This window comes from Dasypus novemcinctus, chromosome 12 (assembly GCF_030445035.2).
Source record: "Dasypus novemcinctus isolate mDasNov1 chromosome 12, mDasNov1.1.hap2, whole genome shotgun sequence".
Taxonomy (NCBI): Eukaryota; Metazoa; Chordata; class Mammalia; order Cingulata; family Dasypodidae; genus Dasypus; species Dasypus novemcinctus.
The window spans coordinates 76,680,692-76,701,561 of record NC_080684.1 but is presented as its reverse complement, the minus strand read 5'-3'; the positions used below and the strand labels follow the sequence as shown (position 1 = coordinate 76,701,561).

The 20,870-nt window shown below is 40.1% G+C and overlaps 1 protein-coding gene across 6 annotated transcripts in view; it reads right to left on the bottom strand.

Annotated features, from left to right (window-relative positions):
• PLEKHG7 (pleckstrin homology and RhoGEF domain containing G7) overlaps positions 1–20,870 on the bottom strand; it is a 55,741-nt gene that overhangs the window by 15,325 nt on the left and 19,546 nt on the right. For 4 of the 6 annotated variants that reach the window (XM_023589202.3, XM_023589207.3, XM_023589204.2 and 1 more), the window contains 6 exons: positions 16,417–16,515; positions 14,562–14,705; positions 11,328–11,423; positions 9,943–10,044; positions 7,814–7,927; positions 1,032–1,206 (listed from right to left, as the gene is read on the bottom strand). In XM_023589202.3, the coding sequence (XP_023444970.2) occupies positions 1,032–1,206; positions 7,814–7,927; positions 9,943–10,044; positions 11,328–11,423; positions 14,562–14,705; positions 16,417–16,515 (730 nt within the window). The remainder of the gene's footprint in view (positions 1–1,031; positions 1,207–7,813; positions 7,928–9,942; positions 10,045–11,327; positions 11,424–14,561; positions 14,706–16,416; positions 16,516–20,870) is intronic. The other 2 variants (XM_023589203.3, XM_023589208.3) reach the window with 2 other exon arrangements.

The following is a 20,870-nucleotide window of genomic DNA, read 5'->3' as shown; positions in this document are numbered from 1 at the left end:
TCTCACCACAGTCTGTGATTAGAGGAAGGAAAAATATCAGACTAACAAGGACAAACATAGCTCTTTGTCTTAATTATAAAATTTACATTTGCCACATGATAAGGCTGATCATGGCTCATTTTCTCTTCTGTAGGTTGATACCAGTTTTCTGACATTATCTAATAGGATGTTGCTATTGAGGTTTTGAAATGATTTTTGGAAACAGAACCTTAATCAATGGAGTAAAGTCCTTAAAATTATTTCACAAGTTTAAAAAAGCCTGCCTTTAACAGATGTTTTGTCTTATTCACTTGATAAGCTTGATTTATCTATGGGCCATTTTATAATTTGAATAAAAAAATCAAAACTTCAAGAAATCTCCAGTTGAATGCTCATTTTGTTTTTGAACTTGTGAATGGAAAAAAAAAGTTATTTCTGTACAGTTGTGATCATTAGTCTGAGCTTCCAAGGCAATGTTGATTTATAGGCATAAATCATAAACTTCAATTATACAGAGCTACATCAGTAAACTTAAGATATCACAGGGCTTGTTTATTTCCTATTCCAACATTTCAGTTCTGAAGACTGTGATTGGAATTATTTTTATATTGTCCTTGGGTTTTAGTGACCTTAAAAAAATGATGAATGGCAATTTATGCTCTGGAAGGGTTTCCCGTGTTATTTATTCTGATCTGCTTGTGTGGGAGTTCAGTATGGATGTTAAAAACAAAGTGCCTGCCGTCATCTGGGAAGTAGAACTTTGCCTGCCTAAACTCATTTCTGAAACCGTTGGAGACAGAGCCATGTTCTGAGTAAACTGGTATTAGAGTTCTCAGAGGGCTTGCCAGGATGTGCCTGGATCCCATTGTTTTGTGCGTGCTTGATTTATAAAGCACTCAAGCTTAAACTCATATTTCTGAGAGCCATGACCTCAAGTCAAAGGATTTATCTTCCAGGATGGAAGACCAGATGGCTCCCAGGAGCTACATGGCCCCTTAACTCTTTGCTTAAGCTCCCACTTGGACACTGGGTCTCTAATCTCAGGGACTTACGGATTGATTTCTCCACCTTTTCCTTGATGGAGTAGACAGTGATTTTGTCAGTGGGGTCTGTACTCCTTTTCCAGATATTCTTCAGCAACAAGGGATATCGAGTCAACCTGTGTAGTGGGGCCACTAGTAGCTCAGGCAGATGAAGTCGTCTGCACTGTTCATTTTGCTCACACCACTGGGGAAGGCAAAAGACATACCAGAATGTCACTTCTCCTATCAAATTATCTCTTGGAGGTTTTACTCAGTAACAGTACAACACATCTGTGAGCTTGCTGGGAAATTTTTCAAGTCATGGACTCGAGTTTAATTTTGAAAATCCCATCCTAAACGTTTTTTCAGCAAGCATCTATCCATCTGTGCCAAATTCAAGATCCAAAATTGGGTTCTTGGTTATGGCTGGAAGTCTTACCATATATTATTGATTAACATTGTTTTTCAATTAAAGAAATGAAAGAATCCTTCTTCAGGTGTCTCACCTCCCTAGCAATGGAGATGAAGGTAGCAGCCATCAGCTTCCCTTATAAAATCACTGCTCAATCCTCCTAAACAGGGAAATGGATCAAGATTCAGATGCAGGGGAAAAGTTTAGACCTCATTAAAGCCCCTGAAGAGTGTACGTTCCATCCGTGGAGCAGATAAGGCTCCAGCCTTGTTTATCCTTGTTTTGTTTTGATGGATGAACTTTGAAGATATCATGGTGAGTGAAATAAATCAGACACAAAAGGATGAATATTGTGTGAGCTCACTTATACGAAATAATTAGAATAATAAAAATTCATAGAGTTAGGAATTATATTACAGGTTACCAAGAGCAGGAGTGGGGAATGAGGAGATAGTGCTTAATTGTTCCAGAGTTTGGAAAAGTTGGGGATGGAAAAGTTTTGGTAATGGATGGTGGTAATGGTAGCCCAACATTGTGAATATTATTAACACCATGAATTGGAAACATGAAAGTAGTTAAAATGGGAAATTTAAACCCCCTATAGAATCCTAATGTAACACAAAGGATAAAATCTAATGTAAAATATGGACTATAGTTAGCAATATAATTGATGCTATCAGTTCATCAATTGTAACAAAGGTATCACACGGATGCAAAATGTTAATAATAAAGAAGACTGGCTGAGTAAGGGGGTTATACGACAACCCTACTTTCTGCATGATTTATCTATGAACCTACAACTGCTCTAGTAATTAAAAATAATTGATATTAAAAATATATTATGAGGGAAAAGAGGTGTGATATTGGGTATATTTGGGAGTTGGAGCTGTCCTCAATGATATTGCAGGGACAGAGGCAGGACATTGTATACCCTGCCATAACCCACTGAATGGACTGGGAGAGAGTGTGAACTACAACATAAATTAGAATCCATGCTGTGTAACAATGCTCCAAAATGTACTCATCCAATGTAATGAATGTACCACACTAATGAAAGAAATTGTTGATGTGGGAGGAGTGGGGGTGTGGGGAGTGGGGTATATGGGAACCTCTTATATTTTTTAATGTAACATTTGTGTGATCTATGTGTTTTTAAAAAATGATAATAAAAAATGGAGAGAAAAAATATATTATGAGAGGTTAAGGGTATGAGAGTACAGTTGAAACAAGATTGACAATGAGTTGAAAATTGTTGAGGCAGGGTCATGTGCACACAGGAGCTCATTACACTCAGTTCTCTATTTTTGAATGTGTTTAAAATTCCCAAGATAAACCTTAAAACATCTGAAAAAAATAAAGAGTTTAGTTTTGTCCAATGGCTTCTCCTTTTCCTTGACCTTTGGGGAGATTTCTGGTTTTACCAGCTCTGTTCCCGTCCTTGTTGTGATGCTCAATTAAAATTGAAACTCAACACTGAAGAGGTAGGAGGGAAAGGAAAGGATTTTTGATTGTTGGGTCATTTTCTTGACTCGCCTTTGTTGGTGAGAATCAGAATAATGGTCAAAAATAAAGACAAAAGTGAAAATAGAAGTCAAAGAGGCTAAGTTGATCTACATGACATACAGAAGGGAGGGAAGAGGATAAAGATGCACAAAATTTTCAGTAGGGAGAGTTTGGAGTTGGGATTTGGAGAAAGGCAGTTGCAGGGTGTCCGAGCATTGGGAAAGCAGGGAGAGAAGAGAACTTTGGCATGTATTGCTATGGGTTATGCACTGGATTTCTATGACTGATATTTGACAAACACAAGTAAACATAAGAATATTTTTACAGTTGTTTCATCTGTTTATTTCTTTGAATATGACATTGACTTGAGCCTGAAGGACGCTGGCTTTTATACACATGGCACATCACCCATACAGGCTGGTCTCTTGTTAATCTGCAGATCGCTATATTAGGAAGAATTATTAGGGGGTGTTTTCTTGTCCTCTTCTTATCCCACCTACTCACACCAAATTCACCCTGGTTCAGCTATGAAGGGACCCTGTCCTTACACTAAATATTTTTCTTGCAGCAGGATATAGTCTCTTTTCCTCTTTTTCAACCTCAATCTAGTCCCAGGTTTGGCCTGTCACCCCGTGAGCCAGGGCCTTCAGTACCAGCCCCAGATGAGCCAGGCACACTGCGGGAGCCTCCTTCTGCTTCCCCAAAGACATCCTTACAGGTCCATCTTTATGCTCAGGTGTCAGCACTTGCATCTCAGCAATCTTGGTACAACTGCTGTAAACCCCCACCAATCCCAGGGCCACTGGAAGTCCAAAGTCCTCCCATAGATATTCTCAAACTCATTTGAAGATTCTAATGGCTTCCTCTAGGCCCCAGACTCTTATTTCCACACGAAATGGCGTGGACCAAATGCCAAACCTAGCCCCTCGGTTGGTTTCCTATGACGGTTTCCCCTGTAAACCTACTCTTGCCAAATGTTTGGCAAGAGTGTATATTTATTTTACTGAAGATTTTGGGGCTATGAAGAGGGCTCCAATATCCAGTTCATAGCCCTCTACCGTTTTGTTGGCTCCATTCCCTGCTTTGGAAAGAAAGAGCTCTTTCTGTCTCTGGCCCTCTCCAACCCTCTGCTACTCCCTCTCCTGGCCTCATGCTTAGCAATTTGCAATTGTCTTTCATAGTTTGACCCTGTCCTTGGGGGCTCTCACCCCCCACACAAGCAGCTTTGCCAAAATATTTCCTTTGAAAACATCCAGGCTCTTCCTCACCGGAATTCTGATGAATAATATCTTCTCCACTCTCAGGTATACAGATGACAGGTATGAAGGTGAACACAGAGCTGCATAAAGGTAACTGAGATTCCTCTTCTATAAAATGGCAGAGGATACTAGATTATTGCCAAGTTCACGTCCAGCTCAAAATGGCCATGACTCTCGTGTGGGTTGGAAGGGATATAGAAAGAAGGAAGCAAGCTCCTGGGACTGCAAGTGTGGAAAAGCTGAGAATGGTGAATAGCCAAAAGAAGAGGTGTGGAGAGGAGCGGGAGGTGGCCTTAGTGGCCCATGGCCAAGCTGACTCATTGGCTTGGCAGCACTTTTCAGTGCTCCCTACTGGTTCTCCTGGGTGGCTGGGGAGTTCTAGTCACCGATTTTTCAGCAGCAGCTGGGGAGCCCCTCAAAACATATAGCCCCAGACCACTGCCCCAACTTTCCATGCTACAGGGAACAACTCTGGCTGACAGCAGCCACTGGTTTTCAGGGTAAATGTGAAAACCCCCCCTCTCCTCCCAGATAGCAGTCAAGTGAGAAGCATCAGTGGTTAACAATTTAGATGGGAGAGCCAGTCAGGGATATTGGAAGCTTTTAGTGTTTGGGCAGTCCTCAGAAGAGAGAAAAATATCTATATTTGATGACAGTAAAAGTAAAGCTACCATTTTTTTCTGTCATCTCTCTGTTGACTTTATGTGTCAGGTTCATTAGGGAAAGAAAGGAACATCTCTGTCATGAGACTGGATTAAAAAAATGCCTTTGCACTGATGGGTCTAAATTATTGGAGGCTGATTTTGTTTTATAATAAATAACCAGTGTGTTTAGGGAAATAACATAAAAGAAGTTAAAATAAATAAAAATGTTTTTCTCACAAATCTGTCTTGGTGGGAATGAGACACTGACCTGCAACCGGCATTTTTGGAAACTTTGGAAATTTGCTTAACCTCTCAAAACCTCATCTGTGAAATGTAGGCAGTAAAAATATCCACCTCATTGGGTTGGTGAGGGGTTTCCGTGCCAATTTCTTAGATCAGTGCCTAGCACCCATCAAACACTCAAGTAGCTACTTTTCTTGGCTATTGTTAGTTATGACCTGGTACAAAGTTCTTTTTTTTCTCTGCCTCATTTTCTCTGTCTCCAAAATAACAGGAAACATTCTACTCCCATCAGTGTGCAGCAGGACAATACTGACCTATTCACAAAGCCCTGTCCCACCTGGCAGGGAGGGTAATTCATCTCAGAGCATTCCTGGCCCAATTTTAGACATCCCATAATAGGACACAGCAGAACATAGTAGGAGAATGAACACTGGCTTCAGACAGGTCTGAATTTGAATACTGCTTCTGCTCCTTCACAAACACATCTTTTCAGCTAATTGTCTAATTTGCCCAAGCTCCTAAATTGTGGGCGGAATGCCCACAGAGCTATTGCATACACAAAGAGATACTCATGTCCAGCATGTAGCACAGGGGCTGGCCCACAGCAAGGGTTCAAGAACCAGTTCCCTTTATTAATCTGTGGTTATGCATTTGTTCTGTGCCATGGGGCTGTGGAAGGCAGGTTAACCTTTTTTTTTAGGAAGTACTGAGGATTGAAGCTGGGACCTCATGCGTGGGAAGCAGGTGCTCAACCACTGAGCTACACCTGCTCCCCCAGATTAACTTTGCATGATACCAACTCCAAAGTCTCCCAGACCCCTCATCTTTGTTTCTAGAGCCTAACAGTTCCCTACAATGGGAAATGGTCCCAGGAGTTGGAAATAGTTCTGGCGTAAAGAACAGAGGATTTGTTTTTTTAAAGGCCTCATCCAGGTTCTTCCTCTGCCGCATATTGGCTTTGTGACCTTGTAAAAATCTCATTACCTCTCTGAGCCTCAGAGACACAAGGGGAAAATGTAATCAACTTCATGGTATTGTGCTAAGTAGTAAAAGAAATTTTTGAGAGCTTGCCTCATGAAGTATTATGTATGATAAAAACATCATGTGTTATCATTACAATACTGCATCCTCTACTCCCTTTCCCCCAAAACTTTGGATGTTACACATATTCCATATATCCTAGAAACTACCCTTCTACCTCCCAGTCACTCTAGGAAATCCCATAGTTGTTTGAAAATGGTGGCATTGGGAAGTGGACTTGGGCCAATGGATGGGGTGTCCACCTACCACATGGGAGGTCCGCGGTTCAAACCCCAGCCTCCTTGACCTGTGTGGAGCTGGCCCATGCACAGTGCTGATGTGTGCAAGGATTGCCGTGCCATGTAGGGGTGTCCCTGCATAGGGGAGCCCCACGCACAAGGAGTGCGCCCCGTAAGGAGAGCCGCCCAGCGCGAAAGAAAGTGCAGCCTGCCCAGGAATGGCACTGCACCACAGAGAGCTGACACAACAGGATGATGCAACAAAAAGAAACACAGATTCCCATGCCACTGATAAGGATAGAAGCAGTCACAGAAAAACACATAGTGAATGGACACAGAGAGCAGAAAACTGGGGCGGGGGAAGGGGAGAAAAATAAATAAATGAATAACTCTTTATAAATTGTTAAATTCATCTTTCCCAAAGCGTGGCAAGGAAAAAAATGGACCTGTGTTCTCCCCAGTTGGGGGACCTGGCTAGGAGTCCAATCCATTAGCCACTAGGGAAAACTTTTGCAACATCGTATCTCATACATTTGGAAATCTAAAGAACTTGCAGTTTGTAGTTTGAGTAGCAAAGAAATCACTGAAGGGCTGAAGATACAAAAATAGGGCCAGGTCTCGCCCAAGATCGTCTCTCCCTTCTCATATATGCCACACCAGGCTGCCTGGCATGTCCAGGTCAGGGCAAAGACCCCCTGATCCACAGCTGAGTCACTGGGAGCCAGGAAAGCCTTTCCTTTCAGGCCTCTGAGTTGATGCTCTCGCAGGCGCTTCTTGCAATTGCAAGGAAGAACTGGTTTTCTGGAAAGGCTTGGGCCATCTTCCCTGGATCACACAAAAGGGCTCTGGCACAATATTGAAAAGTTACAGTTCAGAATAAAGAAATGTGGAGGTCACAGGAGCTAAGGAAGTCAAGGAAAATTAGCTCTGGTCTGCTTATCAGCAAATGCTAAAGGCCTCTAACAGAAACTCCTCATTCTAATGCTTTGGGACCCAAAGGCACCATGTTGTACAGCTCGAGTGGGTGCCATTCACACTGTGCTCTATGGTGTCCTCTAGGGAGTGCCACCCACGTGGAATACAGTGTAAGCAGTGCTGCAAGGTTTTGTGCAATATGGTCTTGCTAGGACCAAATCCTACAAGAGCCAAACTTCCAGTCACAAACAGCCTGGGTTCTTATTCTAGTTTTCTTCTTCCAGGGTACCAATGTTTACCACAAAGAAACCAAATGAACAAATAAAATATGTCTGAGTCCTAGCCAAACTGTTCAGGAGGGATATTGGGATGATACAGTGTTTCCAGATGTGCACCATTTCCAATTCCTTAGTGTGCAGGGGTGATATATTTATGAGGAAGGCAGGTTTGTGATTAAAATTTATTGCTGATAATTTTGTTTTCCTCTTTTCATTTAATTTCAGCATAACAATTCCCACTATCTGTTACAGTCAAAGAGTCTCTGGAAAAATGTGAAAGAAAAGAAATGGTACTTTACTTTTAAATAGATTCCAAAGTCATCTCTCTGCCTCAGGCTCTCAAGATAAAAGACAGCAGCTGAGTAATTCAGGCAGTAGGTCTGGTGGCTCTGACAGAGGCTGCCTCGGAAATACTGTGAGAGGAGAAGAGCAGAAGAATCAACAAAAGCAGAAGCTGACCCTTGGCAGACTTTCTCTTTCTTTTCACTTTTATCATTATCTAGAACAAAGGAAAGTGGAAGAGCCACTATTATCAAAGGAGATAAAACTGAGTGGATACAAACAATGTTCTCATAAAGAATAGGCGATTTCCACAATAAATATTCTAAGAAATTTAGTATTCCTATAACAGACAGCTAACTCAGCGAGTAGTCTTTCCCCCAACACCCCCTTATTTAAACAAAATTCTACTTAGGACACTTGATTTAATTCATCCTTTACTTCAGTCTATGCTTTGTTGAGGCTTATTAGATGTGTGGCTTTGGCCAAATTATTTAACCTCTCCAAGTCTCAGTTTCCTACTTGGTAACTTCTTCAGATGATTCACATGTGAATAACAAATGTCCCAAACTTCCAGCTGGTGGGCTTCTTGTGAAACACTGTGTTCCTTTATTTCCCCTTCCTAGGGAAGATTATACGTCCTGTTCCATTGAAGTTAAGCTTGTTCATGTGACTATCTTTGGCCAATGAAATGTGAGCAGATATACCAGCTTTCATGTAGAAACTTGAAGAGCCAATGAGTGTTTTGTCAGTTTCTTATGCCTTTACTATAGCAACTGGTAACATTTTAAGTAATGATTTCTTCATCAGCCTGAGTCCCAGAGTGAGGACAATAACAAAGTGGAGGTTGAGCATAAGTGAGACATGAATCTTTCATAAGCCATTGAGATTAGGGGATTGTTTGTTACTGCAGCACAACTGAATCTAACCTGACTGATACAAAACATTTTATATTTAGGAAAAGGTTTTATAACCCATCTTTGCACATTTGTAATAGGGTTTAAGGCATTCACATGTGGTTTAATTTATGGACTTCTAGTACAGAGTCTATTAAGATCTCATTCTTTAGTAGGCTATAAGTACACCTTTGTGTTTTGGCAAGAAGTTATTTCTCCAGACTATTAACAAAAATTAAATTAAAAATTTTTCTGATTCTTGAAACTTTACATTCCTTCTCTTTGTTTACAAAGTTATTCTTTTTCAAATCAGTTTTCAAAGTCCATTAAACGATCTCCCTCCTTTATATCTAATTTCCTGCTTGCTTTTGCCTTGTTAATTGTCCTCCTACTTCATATGTCATCTCAAGCATCATTTCCCCAGGGAACATTTCCTACCTAACCTGCCTATGTCCCTACAACCTGCTTAAGCTCCTTTGTAGAACATTCATAATGCAAGTTCCTTTTTCCCCTTTTATCTCAGTTTGATCATATAGTCATTCATGTCATTATTGAATTAAGTTCTTCCCCACTAGAACAGGGGCTGAATTTAATTTTGTTCATTATTGTGTACAGGGTCTCAGACCCATTTATCTAGGAAGTGCTCAGTAAATCTCAATGTGGTTTTTTTTTTTTCCATTATTAATTGTAAGAATTCAAATCTTGCTAAATGCCAAGAAGGGACTGGATTAAAAAGCTCAAAGTAAAAAAAAAAAAAAAAAAAGTAGTCATGAGGCACCAAATATCTACTTAAGAATTGAATGGTATTATCAAACCAGAGCTACAGGTTTTCCTTTTTTTTCTCTTTGTTCTGCAAAGCAACAAGGGTGCTGATGGATTTAAAGGCTTACTTTGTTCCTTCCTGAGAGACTGGCACTTTTGTTGGAATGACTGAACCGTGTAATTGACACACCAAACTATTGCCATGAATATTGCTTTAAATTGAAATCACTTACGAAACAGACTTGGAAATGGTTTTTCCATGCATACACATTTTTGTTTTCATAAAACACTCACAGGAGATATGATAATGGGAAAGTAGAATCTGAAAGTCATTTTTGAAAATGTTGATTGGCAGAAAAAGGAATGGTTCATTTGTGGGAAGATAGTGGCAAAACCTTCCCAGAATAAAAAAAATCAAGTAGATACAAAGAATTTTCCTGGGAGGTGGTGAATTTATTGCCTAAAACCAAGATCTTCCAGACAGATTTTACCTTTGTGAGCACGGAGATGAAATCCATTGATGGTGCCATCTCAGGAGAATCTACATAGTCTTTGACGATGTTGAAAAAGCTGTTTACAAAACCAAGGCTTGTCTAGGGCCAGAGAGAAAGAAACAAAGAATAAGGCAGGGACCCAAGGATAAGGACTCAAATTTGATCAACATGAAATATCATTCTTACAGGTGTTTTTCATTTCAAATTTTTCTCCTAGCAAAAGTCAAAGATTTGTTTTCCTCCATTCGCCAATATGTATTTTCGTAGAAGTTCTTATAAGTTTTACTTGTACATTCTTATTGGTATTTCACTTCCCTTACTTTTTAGAGGAAAGATATTATTTATTTATAATGTATATGAGAAAAGTTCATTAATTTGAGAATAAATAGTTATGATGGTAATGGAGATCTTAGGAATATATCTGCTTTCTTAATTGATTATGGAAAAATGGAAAATGTTATGAAAAGGTAACTAATATCTGCAATCTATTAGAAAAATGCCAATACATGTTTAGACTTCCTTCTTATTAATCTAAATTCCTCACCATAAGATTACATGGGGATATTTGGCCCATATTCCATATTCCAATATGGATGGAATACAAGTCACAGGAATAGACCAAAACATTAATTTTCATGATCTTCTGGAGAATTTTAAAGTACTGTTTGAGACTATTTTATGAATCCCAAAAAAGAGAAAGTTTATGTTTGTAACTAATCTAGTCCTTTGATTGCATTATATTCAGCTGAGGGGACTTTGATTAGTTTACCTGTTAGGATTGCTCTAGGACTTTTTATTGGACTATGTCAGTGAGGCAGGACTCAGATTAAGTCCCCGCCCTTTTGCTGGGTCTGATAGAAATGGACACTCACTCAGACATAGGAAGAGAGAACAATGGCATTTTTCATCCTTTGACATGACGGAAAGGAGAAGACTCAAACAGCTGAGGCCCCAGGGAGAGATGAGCTATTTGCCTGATTTCCTACAGCTGAAATTGGTAAGAGAGCAGAACAACCAAGACTGATACAGAAGGCCTGGAAAGAAACAAGCCCTAGGCCAGGAGAGAATGGACTACAGGATCACTTAAGCTCAAAGCCTCAAGAGGATGGACTCATGGTGATTGAAAGGAAAGTATGAGCCTGGAAAGGAAGGCTGAAACCTGGGCAGAGGTCGCATACCATCTTGCTTCAACACGTAGCTTCTGACTTTAGTGAGAAAGCACCTCTTATGGTGCCTTGAGCTGGACTTTTCATGGTCTTGGAACTGTACACCTTTACCCCAGATCCCTTTATAATATGTATAGTATCTCTGGCACTTTGCATTGGTACCCCTTTGGCAAACCAAAACATATGGCTACAGCAATCTTCTTTGCTTTTGCTCACCTGACTTAATTCTTCCAGGTTTGCAAAAAGTCTCCATAAATCCACATCCAAGAGGTACTCATGAGTTTGTAGATATTTTAATGTATTCATAAAGACCTTTTAAAAAAAAAAGCACATTACCTTCTGTTTTTTTTTTATTTGAAGCCTGCCTTTTTAAAGAACATTAGACATAAACCTCTTATGTAGAACTTTACAAAAAAATCCAAAAATCAGAATTCTCATGTTTTAAGAATTTTGCTAAACACAAAGGATGACATTTAAACTTCAGATAACAGATTTGAAGGGTGCTCTTCAGTATGAAGTTGTTGTTGCAGATGTGATTCCTAACAACTTTCCTGTTGGAAAATAATCTGTTCAAATGGGCTTTCTCTGCCAGCAGTGCCAATGAAATCCCAAAGGGTCTCTTGTCGAAAACACTAACTTGATAGCAAAATAACATTTATGCTGTGTTCTCATTTATTCCTCCCTCTGCAAAAGACCCAAATGTCCTCTACTTTCAAGGAATTAAAATGAATTAATGAGTTAATATCTGATAAGTAGTAAAATGTTTAGATTTAGAAAAAGGTACTGAGTATTGATGAAACATTGAGAGAATTTGTGTTATTATTGATTTAATGCTCTCCAACAGGAGAAATATTGAGCAGCAATTCAAGAAGGAAGAACTACAATCCTCAGTAACAAAAATCCTGCTATAAACTAAAGCAAGTGTGTATATGTATATATGATGGGAAGCATTCAAAGGGACCAATAATTTCAAGAATTTAGGTGTGAAAAGACTGATCTTGAGACCACTAACCTCCAATTTCCAGTTCCATATTATTTACTTAGAACAGCAGTTCTTAAACTGACACCAAGATTACCTAGAGGACCTATAAAAACAGAGATTTCTGGGCCCCAACCCCAGGAGTTTCTTATTTGGTAAGTCTATAATGGTATCTGAAAATGTGCCTCCCTGACAATTTCCCAAAGGCTCTCATACTGCTTGGTCTAGGAACCACACTTGAAGAACCATTGATTTAGAGTCTCTCAAATCCATACATTAGTTTTCCAGAAATCTGTAGAAATATAAGCAGTTAAAATATATAATTTTAAGAAACAGAACTCATCATTATAGATAAATTGGGAAAATTTAGATGAACTATTTCTATTCCTTTGGCTAAAAGATCCTTTGCTTTATGGAACATATGTGTCTTTTACATATTGAATTTTTCAGCATATTTATTTTACTATTTAAGAATTCAATTTACAAGTTTCCTTGGGAAACTCCTATTGATTGTATAAAAGGAAGTTCATGTCTATGCTAAATATACCTGGACATTTAAGAATAAATCAACTCAGATTAACCTTTTCTTAAACAAAAATGCTACTTTTTAAAGTGTGTGTGGGTTACAGAGGGATAGAAAGTTCTGTGTTATTAGGGCAAGGGAGGCAGGATAGCTTAGACAGTCCTCAGGAATGAACTTTTATTGGTTATTTCCCAGCCTCAGTGTACCTCTTCCCCTTGCCTCACAGCATCCTTGGTTTCACCTCAGCATCTATTGGTTTTCACCTCAGTTTCTATGTTTCCCCATCCAGCACTTGTGCCCTGCGGGAAGCTGACCTCACACCCAGGGGTGGGCCTTGATTGCCTTGAGCCAATCAGTACATTCCATCCTTAGCAGAATCACTGGTTCAGGGGTCGGCATGTGACCTAAGCCAGTCCAATCAGAATGACTCTCAAAACTTTTGTCATAAATGCTAAGAAGCGATCCTCTGCCCTCTCTGTATGGGCTCAAGGGCAGCAGCCATTTTGTGAATTCCTGATAAGCCAGACATGAGATAAGGCGAGAATGAGAGATGGAAAGAAACTTCATCCTTGGTTTTGAGTCCCTTGATCAAACCATCCTTGCATTTTCTTCCACCTCTGGATTTTACAGTCACATAGGCCAATAAAATCCTTTATTACTTAACCTAGTTTTCTGGTACTTGCTCCTAGAAACATCCTAACTGATATAGTCTTAAAGTTTCAATTTTTTCATAGCATTTCTTTGTGGTTTAAATTTTGTAGGTAAACTCTTAGGACTGTAACTAACAATAAATATTACTTGAAGAAAACAACTGGCCTTTGTATAGCACTTGACAGTTCACACAGTTAACTAATCTGATTCTCATAACTATCTGATGACATAGTTAGAGATCGTTATCCCCCTTTTATAGCTTAGGGCAGAGGTAATCAAATTTCAGCCCATGGGCTAAATCTGGCAAACAAACTGTTTTTGTAAATAAAGTTTTATTGGAACACAACCATGCACATTCATTTGTTTACTGTGTATAGCTGCTTTCACTATGCAATGGAAGAACTGAGTAGTTGCAATAGAGACTGCATGGCTAGCAAAGCCCAAAATATTTACTACCTGGCCCTTTACAGAAAAAGCGTGCCAAACCCTGATCTAGGACACAGAGGACTAAGACTTTCCTAATGGCACAAAGCATGTTGTCAGCAGGGGATCTGGGACTTGAACTCAGGTCTCCCAACAGAGTGCTTTTTCCCCGCATAATACAGTAACCTGGAATCCATGGTGCCTAAGGGCAGAGGTTTCCTTGGGAGCCATGTGGCCTATCCTCTCCTGTGGTCTGGAAAGAAAGCTATTTTCTTCCTTCCCTTGTGCGCTGTGGTCCTTCTACAAGGAATTCTCTGCTCAGAGCCTCACCAGATCAGGGTTGCAGCACCACCCCCTCAAGGCTGTGTGCTCTTCACAGAGAAGACACTGTGAATTACCTCATATACTTAAACTCTACTGCACTACCTGTGAATGGCAGCCCTGGTAATCTGTCCTCAGGGCCCTGACACTGATAGAAAGCATTAGCCTAGTGTGGTTCATGAAGGAGTCAGAAGTCTAAAAGAGGAATCTGTCCAAAGATGGAGCAGGCTGCCTTTGTGGTGGAATGTGAGCTCCATGACGTGAGGAGCGTGTAAACACAGGGTGAGAGTGAGGCAGACAGGATTCCAACACCAGAAGGGTGCTGGACTAGTTTACTTAGATCTCACCAATACTAGAGGCTATGTTTGAGAAAGGAATGAAGAGGCAACCAGGTAGATAAGCAAAAATAAACAATAAATGAGACTTTTTAAAGAGCCTCTGAAGAGGGGAAGGGGAACTAATTTTCTTTGTTTAATACAGAAGAGGAAAACAAGTCCCTAAAGAATCAAATTAATATTTTTCATTTACTGCAAAAAATTGAAGCCAGCATTACCATCTTCAGAACTAATAAATGGTCCAAAAAGTAAGTGCATTCACTCGTGAAAAGTTCCCACACAGCCTCTTGCTGCTTTCTGCAGTCTAATTGATCAGTAGGACGTTTCTGATGTGTTTCCACGACTTCGTTCCAGGACTTATCCTGCGCATGGGGAAAAGAAAGAACAGAGATTTTCTACCCCAATGGGTTGAGCCGTTTGATTTTTGCTTTGGCTGGCATTACAGCAGCTAGAGCAATCCCCAAATGCATGATTTCCTGCCACGGGTCCTGGGGCATCCCTCTTTGTGTTGGTTCCTCAAATGACCCAACCCTCAGCTTCTCTCTCTGTGGCTCTGGGATGCCAATACCCTCCCAGTACAAAGCATGGCAATGTATGACATATGCAATTTTTAGTGCAAAATGAAAAGGAATTCAAAGGCATGTTCTTCTAAATTATGCTTGAGAAGATCATGAGCCCTTTTCAGTTTATTGTGAAAAGTAACCCTCAAAGAACCCTGAGGCCAGAATTGGAATTTTTTTATTCCAAGTCCCACTGGAAAAGCTTCTTTTTTATTTATTCATTCATTCATTCAATTATTTATTTATTTATTTCTCTCCCCTCCCCCTCGCCCCAGTGTTCTGTTCTCTGTGTCTATTTGCTGTATAATCTTCTTTTGTCTGCTTCTGTTGTTGTCAGCAGCATGGGAATCTGTGTTTCTTTTTGTTGTGTCAGCTCTCCGTGTGTGCTGCGCCATTCCAGGGCAGGCTGCACTTTCTTTCGTGCTGGGTGGCTCTCCTTATGGGGCGCACTCCTTGCGTGTGGGACTCCCCTACACAGGGGACACCCCTGCGTGGCAGGGCACTCCTTGAGCACATCAGCACTGCGCATGGGCCAGCTCCACATGGATCAAGGAGGCTGGGGTTTGAACTGTGGACCTCCCATGTGGTAGACGGATGCCCTAACCACTGGGCCAAGTCAGCTTCCCGTGGAAAAGTTTCTTGAAATCAACTACTGAAGAATCATGAAATAAGAACTTAAACTTAAGAGCTTAAAGAGACCCTTAGAAACTGTGTAGCAGTTTGAGATTACTGATAAATTCCAAAAAGAAATATTGGCTTATGTTTGTAAACTGGTCTCTACCTCTGGGCATATGACATTATATTGGATTCAGAGGTTTACTTGATTAAGTTTACTTGACCAATGTCCTACTCTTATGTCAGTAGGGCATTTAGTACCTGCCCCTTGGTGGGTGGGGACTTGCAGATAAAAGGTAGGACAAAGAATAGAGTTGAGGGTTTTTGATGTCGGAGTTTTGATTTTGGAGTTTAATGTTGAAGCCTTAAGCTGGAGTCCCAGGAAGTAAGCTCACAGAGGAAAGAGAAGCAAGCCCCAAGAAGGGAGGAACTCAGGAAGCCTGAACCCTCACAGACGTCAGTTGCCATCTTGCTCCAACACATGAATACAGACTTTGGTAAGGGAAGTAGCTTATGCTTTATGGCCTGGTATCTGTAAGCTTCTACCCCAAATAAATAACCCTTTATAAAAACCAACTGATTTCTGGTATTTTGCATCAGCACCCCTTTAGCTAATACAAACTGTCTTATTAAAAAAAAATATTTTTCAGATGGGAAATTAAGGCCAGAGAGGCAAACAGTAGCAGCAACTATTAATATTTCTAGAGGGTTCACAGTCTATAGAGAGACTTATTTAAGGTAAAATGACTTTCCTGAGGTAACAGGGTACATTAGAGCAAGTCCGGCCCTCCCAGCCCTCTACATCTTGCTGTCATTAGAACAAGGCGATAATCTGACAATTTAAAATAACAACTAAAAAAGTAAAAGAAAGAAAAAAGCCATGCCACACACGAGATACCTTAAGGCTGTGGAACTCATAGCCTCTGAAGTCCATAATCCTCATAGCGGAAAGGCAGGTTTCCAGATCAGCTATGTGTTTGTGCTTGTCTTTGCCCTGCTGAAGGAACAGAAATTCTTTAATGACACGACTTTGGCAGCCTCAGCATCTTTAATTCATTCTTTAACATTTGTGAGAACAGATCACATATTTTGTCTTTAAGCCACTAAGAGTTTCAAAGGCATTTCAGAGCCACAGTCTGACAAAAGGGACAATAGAATGTCAGCTCTAGAGGAGGGAAGCCCAAACCTCTCTTTTCACGAATGAGAAAATCCAAAGCACAGGGCAGTCATATAGCAGATAGCTGGACTCCAAGTCCAGCACCCCAACAGCTGCGGTGATATAAACAAACTCCTTTGCAGTTTTGCCTTTTCTAAGCTCTGGGACATACATAGGACTTTAGCATGAGAGGGTGGCTTGGGGTGTCTTTAATTTAACCCCTCATCTAGCAGATGGATAAATGAAGCCCAGAGTTTTAAACATAATTCTTTGCTAATGAATACCAGAAAATGATAAGAATCTCTCGTTTCCTTAGAATGGAACAACCCACTTATTATTGTTAAAATTTTTACTTTTAATAATTTTATATTTAATACTATTTCAGATTACAAAATAATATGTGATTATTGCAAAAAAAATGTGGGAAACAAAGAAAAATACAAAGGGGAGAAAATGAAAGCTACCCATTATGCCTATGCTCAGATAACTAAGGAAAACATTTTTCTGACTTTTTCATAATTTATTTTTAAATGGTGTCATAGTTACTCATCCTTTTGTAAGTTGTTATTTTCATTTAATGTCATGAGCACTTTTTTCTTCACTTCATTCAATATTCTGTTGCAATGTAAAGAGTTCATTTTACCAAACAAAACCAGGAAGAAGCTGTCAAATTATGTGTAAGCTTTTAAAAAGTCAGCTTGGCTGCATTTCAAATGCATCTTTATTAGGAATAATTTTTAACTTGTTCTATTGCCTCGGGGTGCACCCACGATGCTGGCAGGGTGCTAAGTAGTTTGGTGGAAGTTCATTAACTTTATGTTAAAGGGTGAGAGAAGGGGCAGGTTATCTGCTGCTGTGGGTGGGTGTTTCCTGTGTGTCTGAAAGGAGACCCTAGGATTTCAGAATGCCCTAAAGGGAACAGCAATGAAACTGTATTTGTTGCTTTGGTAGGGTTTTAGCTTTGAAAGAAGAAACCTATTGTTAACTTATTAGCTTCCACAGTAGCAAAAGAATCTTGGAGTCGGTTGGAGACTCCTACAGCAATGGGGAAATATGCCATTTGTTGATGTTTGAAACCATAGTGACTGCGTGTTGTGGAAATAAAAAAATCAACTGCCCATTGGAAAAGAGACAAGCTGAGACAATGGAAACAGTGTTGGAGTTGTAGGAAAGTGGGCACCAGTCAGTATATATATATTAAATAACTTTTTAAAAATTTGTGGTCACATATATATTACACAACATCCTACATTTTGAACACTTTTAAGTGTACTCTTCACTGGTGTTAATTACACTCACAGTGTTGTGCTACCATCACTACCATCCATTACCAAGTCTTTTTCATGACTAGTTGCATGTCTTGACGGGCACTTGTGTGTGTTTCCACGTGCTTGACCAACCTTCTGGCCAAAGCCTGTTGGTGGATCTATCAGTGAAAAGGGAGGGGACATTCCTCTTGGCTGACACATTAATTCTTTAAGAGTCACAGACCCAGTTAGTGCCTTTTCCTTTCACCAGGATGGCATTGGTTCAGAGTGGGAACAAGAAGAATTTAAAGGATATTTGAGAAGATTTGGGGAATGAAAAAAAAGTGATAAGTTAAGGTTAAGTCCGGATCTCCAACTTAGAAACTGCAAGGTGGTGGAATGGAAATTTGCAGTAGGCACTGGTGATGTGGAACTGGAAAGTAATTGAGGATTAAGATGGAATAAATACATTTTGGAGTGATCGAATTGATGAGAACAGACCAGGTCTTTAAGAATATTGATGAGAGAAAGGAATGAACGGTATCCAAGTCTGGTGAGGGGGACACCCACAGTTGGAGGAACAGTGCAGTGTCATGGCTAAAACACAGAGTCAGACTGCCCAGATGTGCCAAGGATGAATCCCTGCTGTGCTGATTATGAGCTGTGTGACCTTGGGCAAGTTGTTTAACCTCTCTGAACCCTGGTTTTCCCAACCATTAATATGGGGATAATAATGTTACCTATCTCATTAGGTTGTTTTGAGAATTATTGAGTTAACATGTAAAAACCATGCCATATGTAAACAGAAACACATGTAAACTGAAACAGTGCCTGGCAATATGGTAAATATTATATGTGTTTGCTTTAATTACTGATTACTAATATTATTATTGGTAGTTGGGAAGGAAGAAAGGAAGGAAGGAAGGAAAAGGAAAAATCTCTAATGGATTAGGAAAATACATTACAGCTCGGAAGTGTATTTGTTATATTGATGTGGATGAATGTTAATATAGATATGAATTACTTGGTAAATAAGGCCAGTTGGGTGAAGGAGGGAAGTAGAAGTATTGACTTTAAGAGGACCAGGTAGCATGACCTTGTGAAAGTAAAGCTTCAAGAAATGAATTTCTCTTCTTAATGTTGCTGAAAACATCTTATCATTCCACTAATTATCCTAAAATCTTTGTGCATTGCTACCACTGCTCCCCCAACATTGTGCATGCAATTTAGCACATTTTTCCCCCTCCAATTTACAGGTTGTTCCCACCTTTTCAGCTGTGGGCAGATAGTGGCTGTTTTGGCATTCTGAACTTCTAGCCTCATGCTTTGTCCATACAGACACCCAACACCTTGTGTGGAACAAGTTGCTTCTTTATGGGGAAAAATGGATCGATCGCTGTACCTTGTAGAAGTATCTCTTCCTTATATAAGTCCTTCCCTTCTTTTTTTTTTTTTAAAGATTTATGTTTTATTTATTTCTTCCCACCCCCCACCCATGGTTTTAGTCCTTCCCTTCTGAAAGCACATCCTATCTATATGAGGAGGAGATGCCCCATCTCAGACCTGCTGGGAATATGTCCTTAAAGAGCAGCCAAGTGATCGTGATTGTTATGGGTTGAACCGTGACCCCTCAAAAGATATGTTCAAGTCTGAAGTCCCAGCCCTCTAAGTGCGACACTATTTGGAATAGGGTCTTTGAAGATGTGATTAGTTAATATGAGGTCAAACTGGATTAGGATGGACCCCGATCTAACACAACTGGTGTCCTTAAAAGAACAGGGAGATTTGGATATACACAGACCAAGAGGAGAAGGCCATGTGATGTTGGAGACAGAGACTGAAGGGCTGCAGCTGCAAGCCAAGGAATGCCAAGGATTGCCAGCACCCAGCGGAAGCTGGAAGAGACAAAGGGTTCTTCCCTGCAGGTTTCAGAGGGATCATGGCAACACTCGCCAACAATGCTTTGATTTTGGACTTCTGGCCTCCAGAACCATGGATAATAAATTTCTCTTGTCTTAAGTCACCCAGTTGGTGGTACTTTTTTATGGCAGCCTTGGGGAGCTAGGATAGCGACTGATGATCAACTTCAGCGGTGACAATGGTGTGATAATTTTACTAATAGTTTACGACTGGCAGCTTGTAATGGTTAGACTATATCCCATACAAGCTTTTAATTCTTAGAAAAATATAAAAGTCACTCAAAAACATGGTTATGAGAATAAGTTGTTTTCCAAGCCTTAATTAAGAATTCTACTAATAATTATGACTGCTATTGATTGCATGTTTATGATGTGCCAGGCTCTGGAGAATGTTCCACAGATATTATTTTAATTACTCTTCACAATTGTCCTATGAGGCTGACTCTATTATCATCACCTTTTAGATAGGAGGGACCTGAAGCTGAGGGAGCTTAACTCATTTGGCCAAGGTCACACAGCAGTAAGTGGTGCAGCTGGGACTGCAACATTGGGGACTTTTTAAATTGAGCTAGTGGACTTTAAAAAAAATCAATGTGTGTGTGTCCACAGAACTCCAAAGCGGATGTGAACAACTAATAAACTGATCCAAAAGGCTATGTGGGCTGGCTTTTAACAGAACAAGGGGTCCTGCTGCTGCTGCTGGCAGTAACGTGTAGGTACTGTAGTTGGCTACTGTTGAATGCACAATGATTCTCCTCCCTTCTTCCAAAAACGGGAGATAGGGGTCAGGTTGTGGTCACTGGCCTCTCTCACTCTACCTACGACATGCCCAGCCGAGAAGTATTGACTGTGACTAACCCTTCTTCTGGGCGGTAAAGAATTAGGAATCATTGGTTTAGATTTATAACTCTTCAATAGCAATAAAACCAAGAATCAATTAAAAAAACAAAAACAAAACCCTAGGACTAATCCAACCGGCTCTCCCAGAAATAGAAATGTATTTGTGGAACATGTTTCTGTAATATCTCAT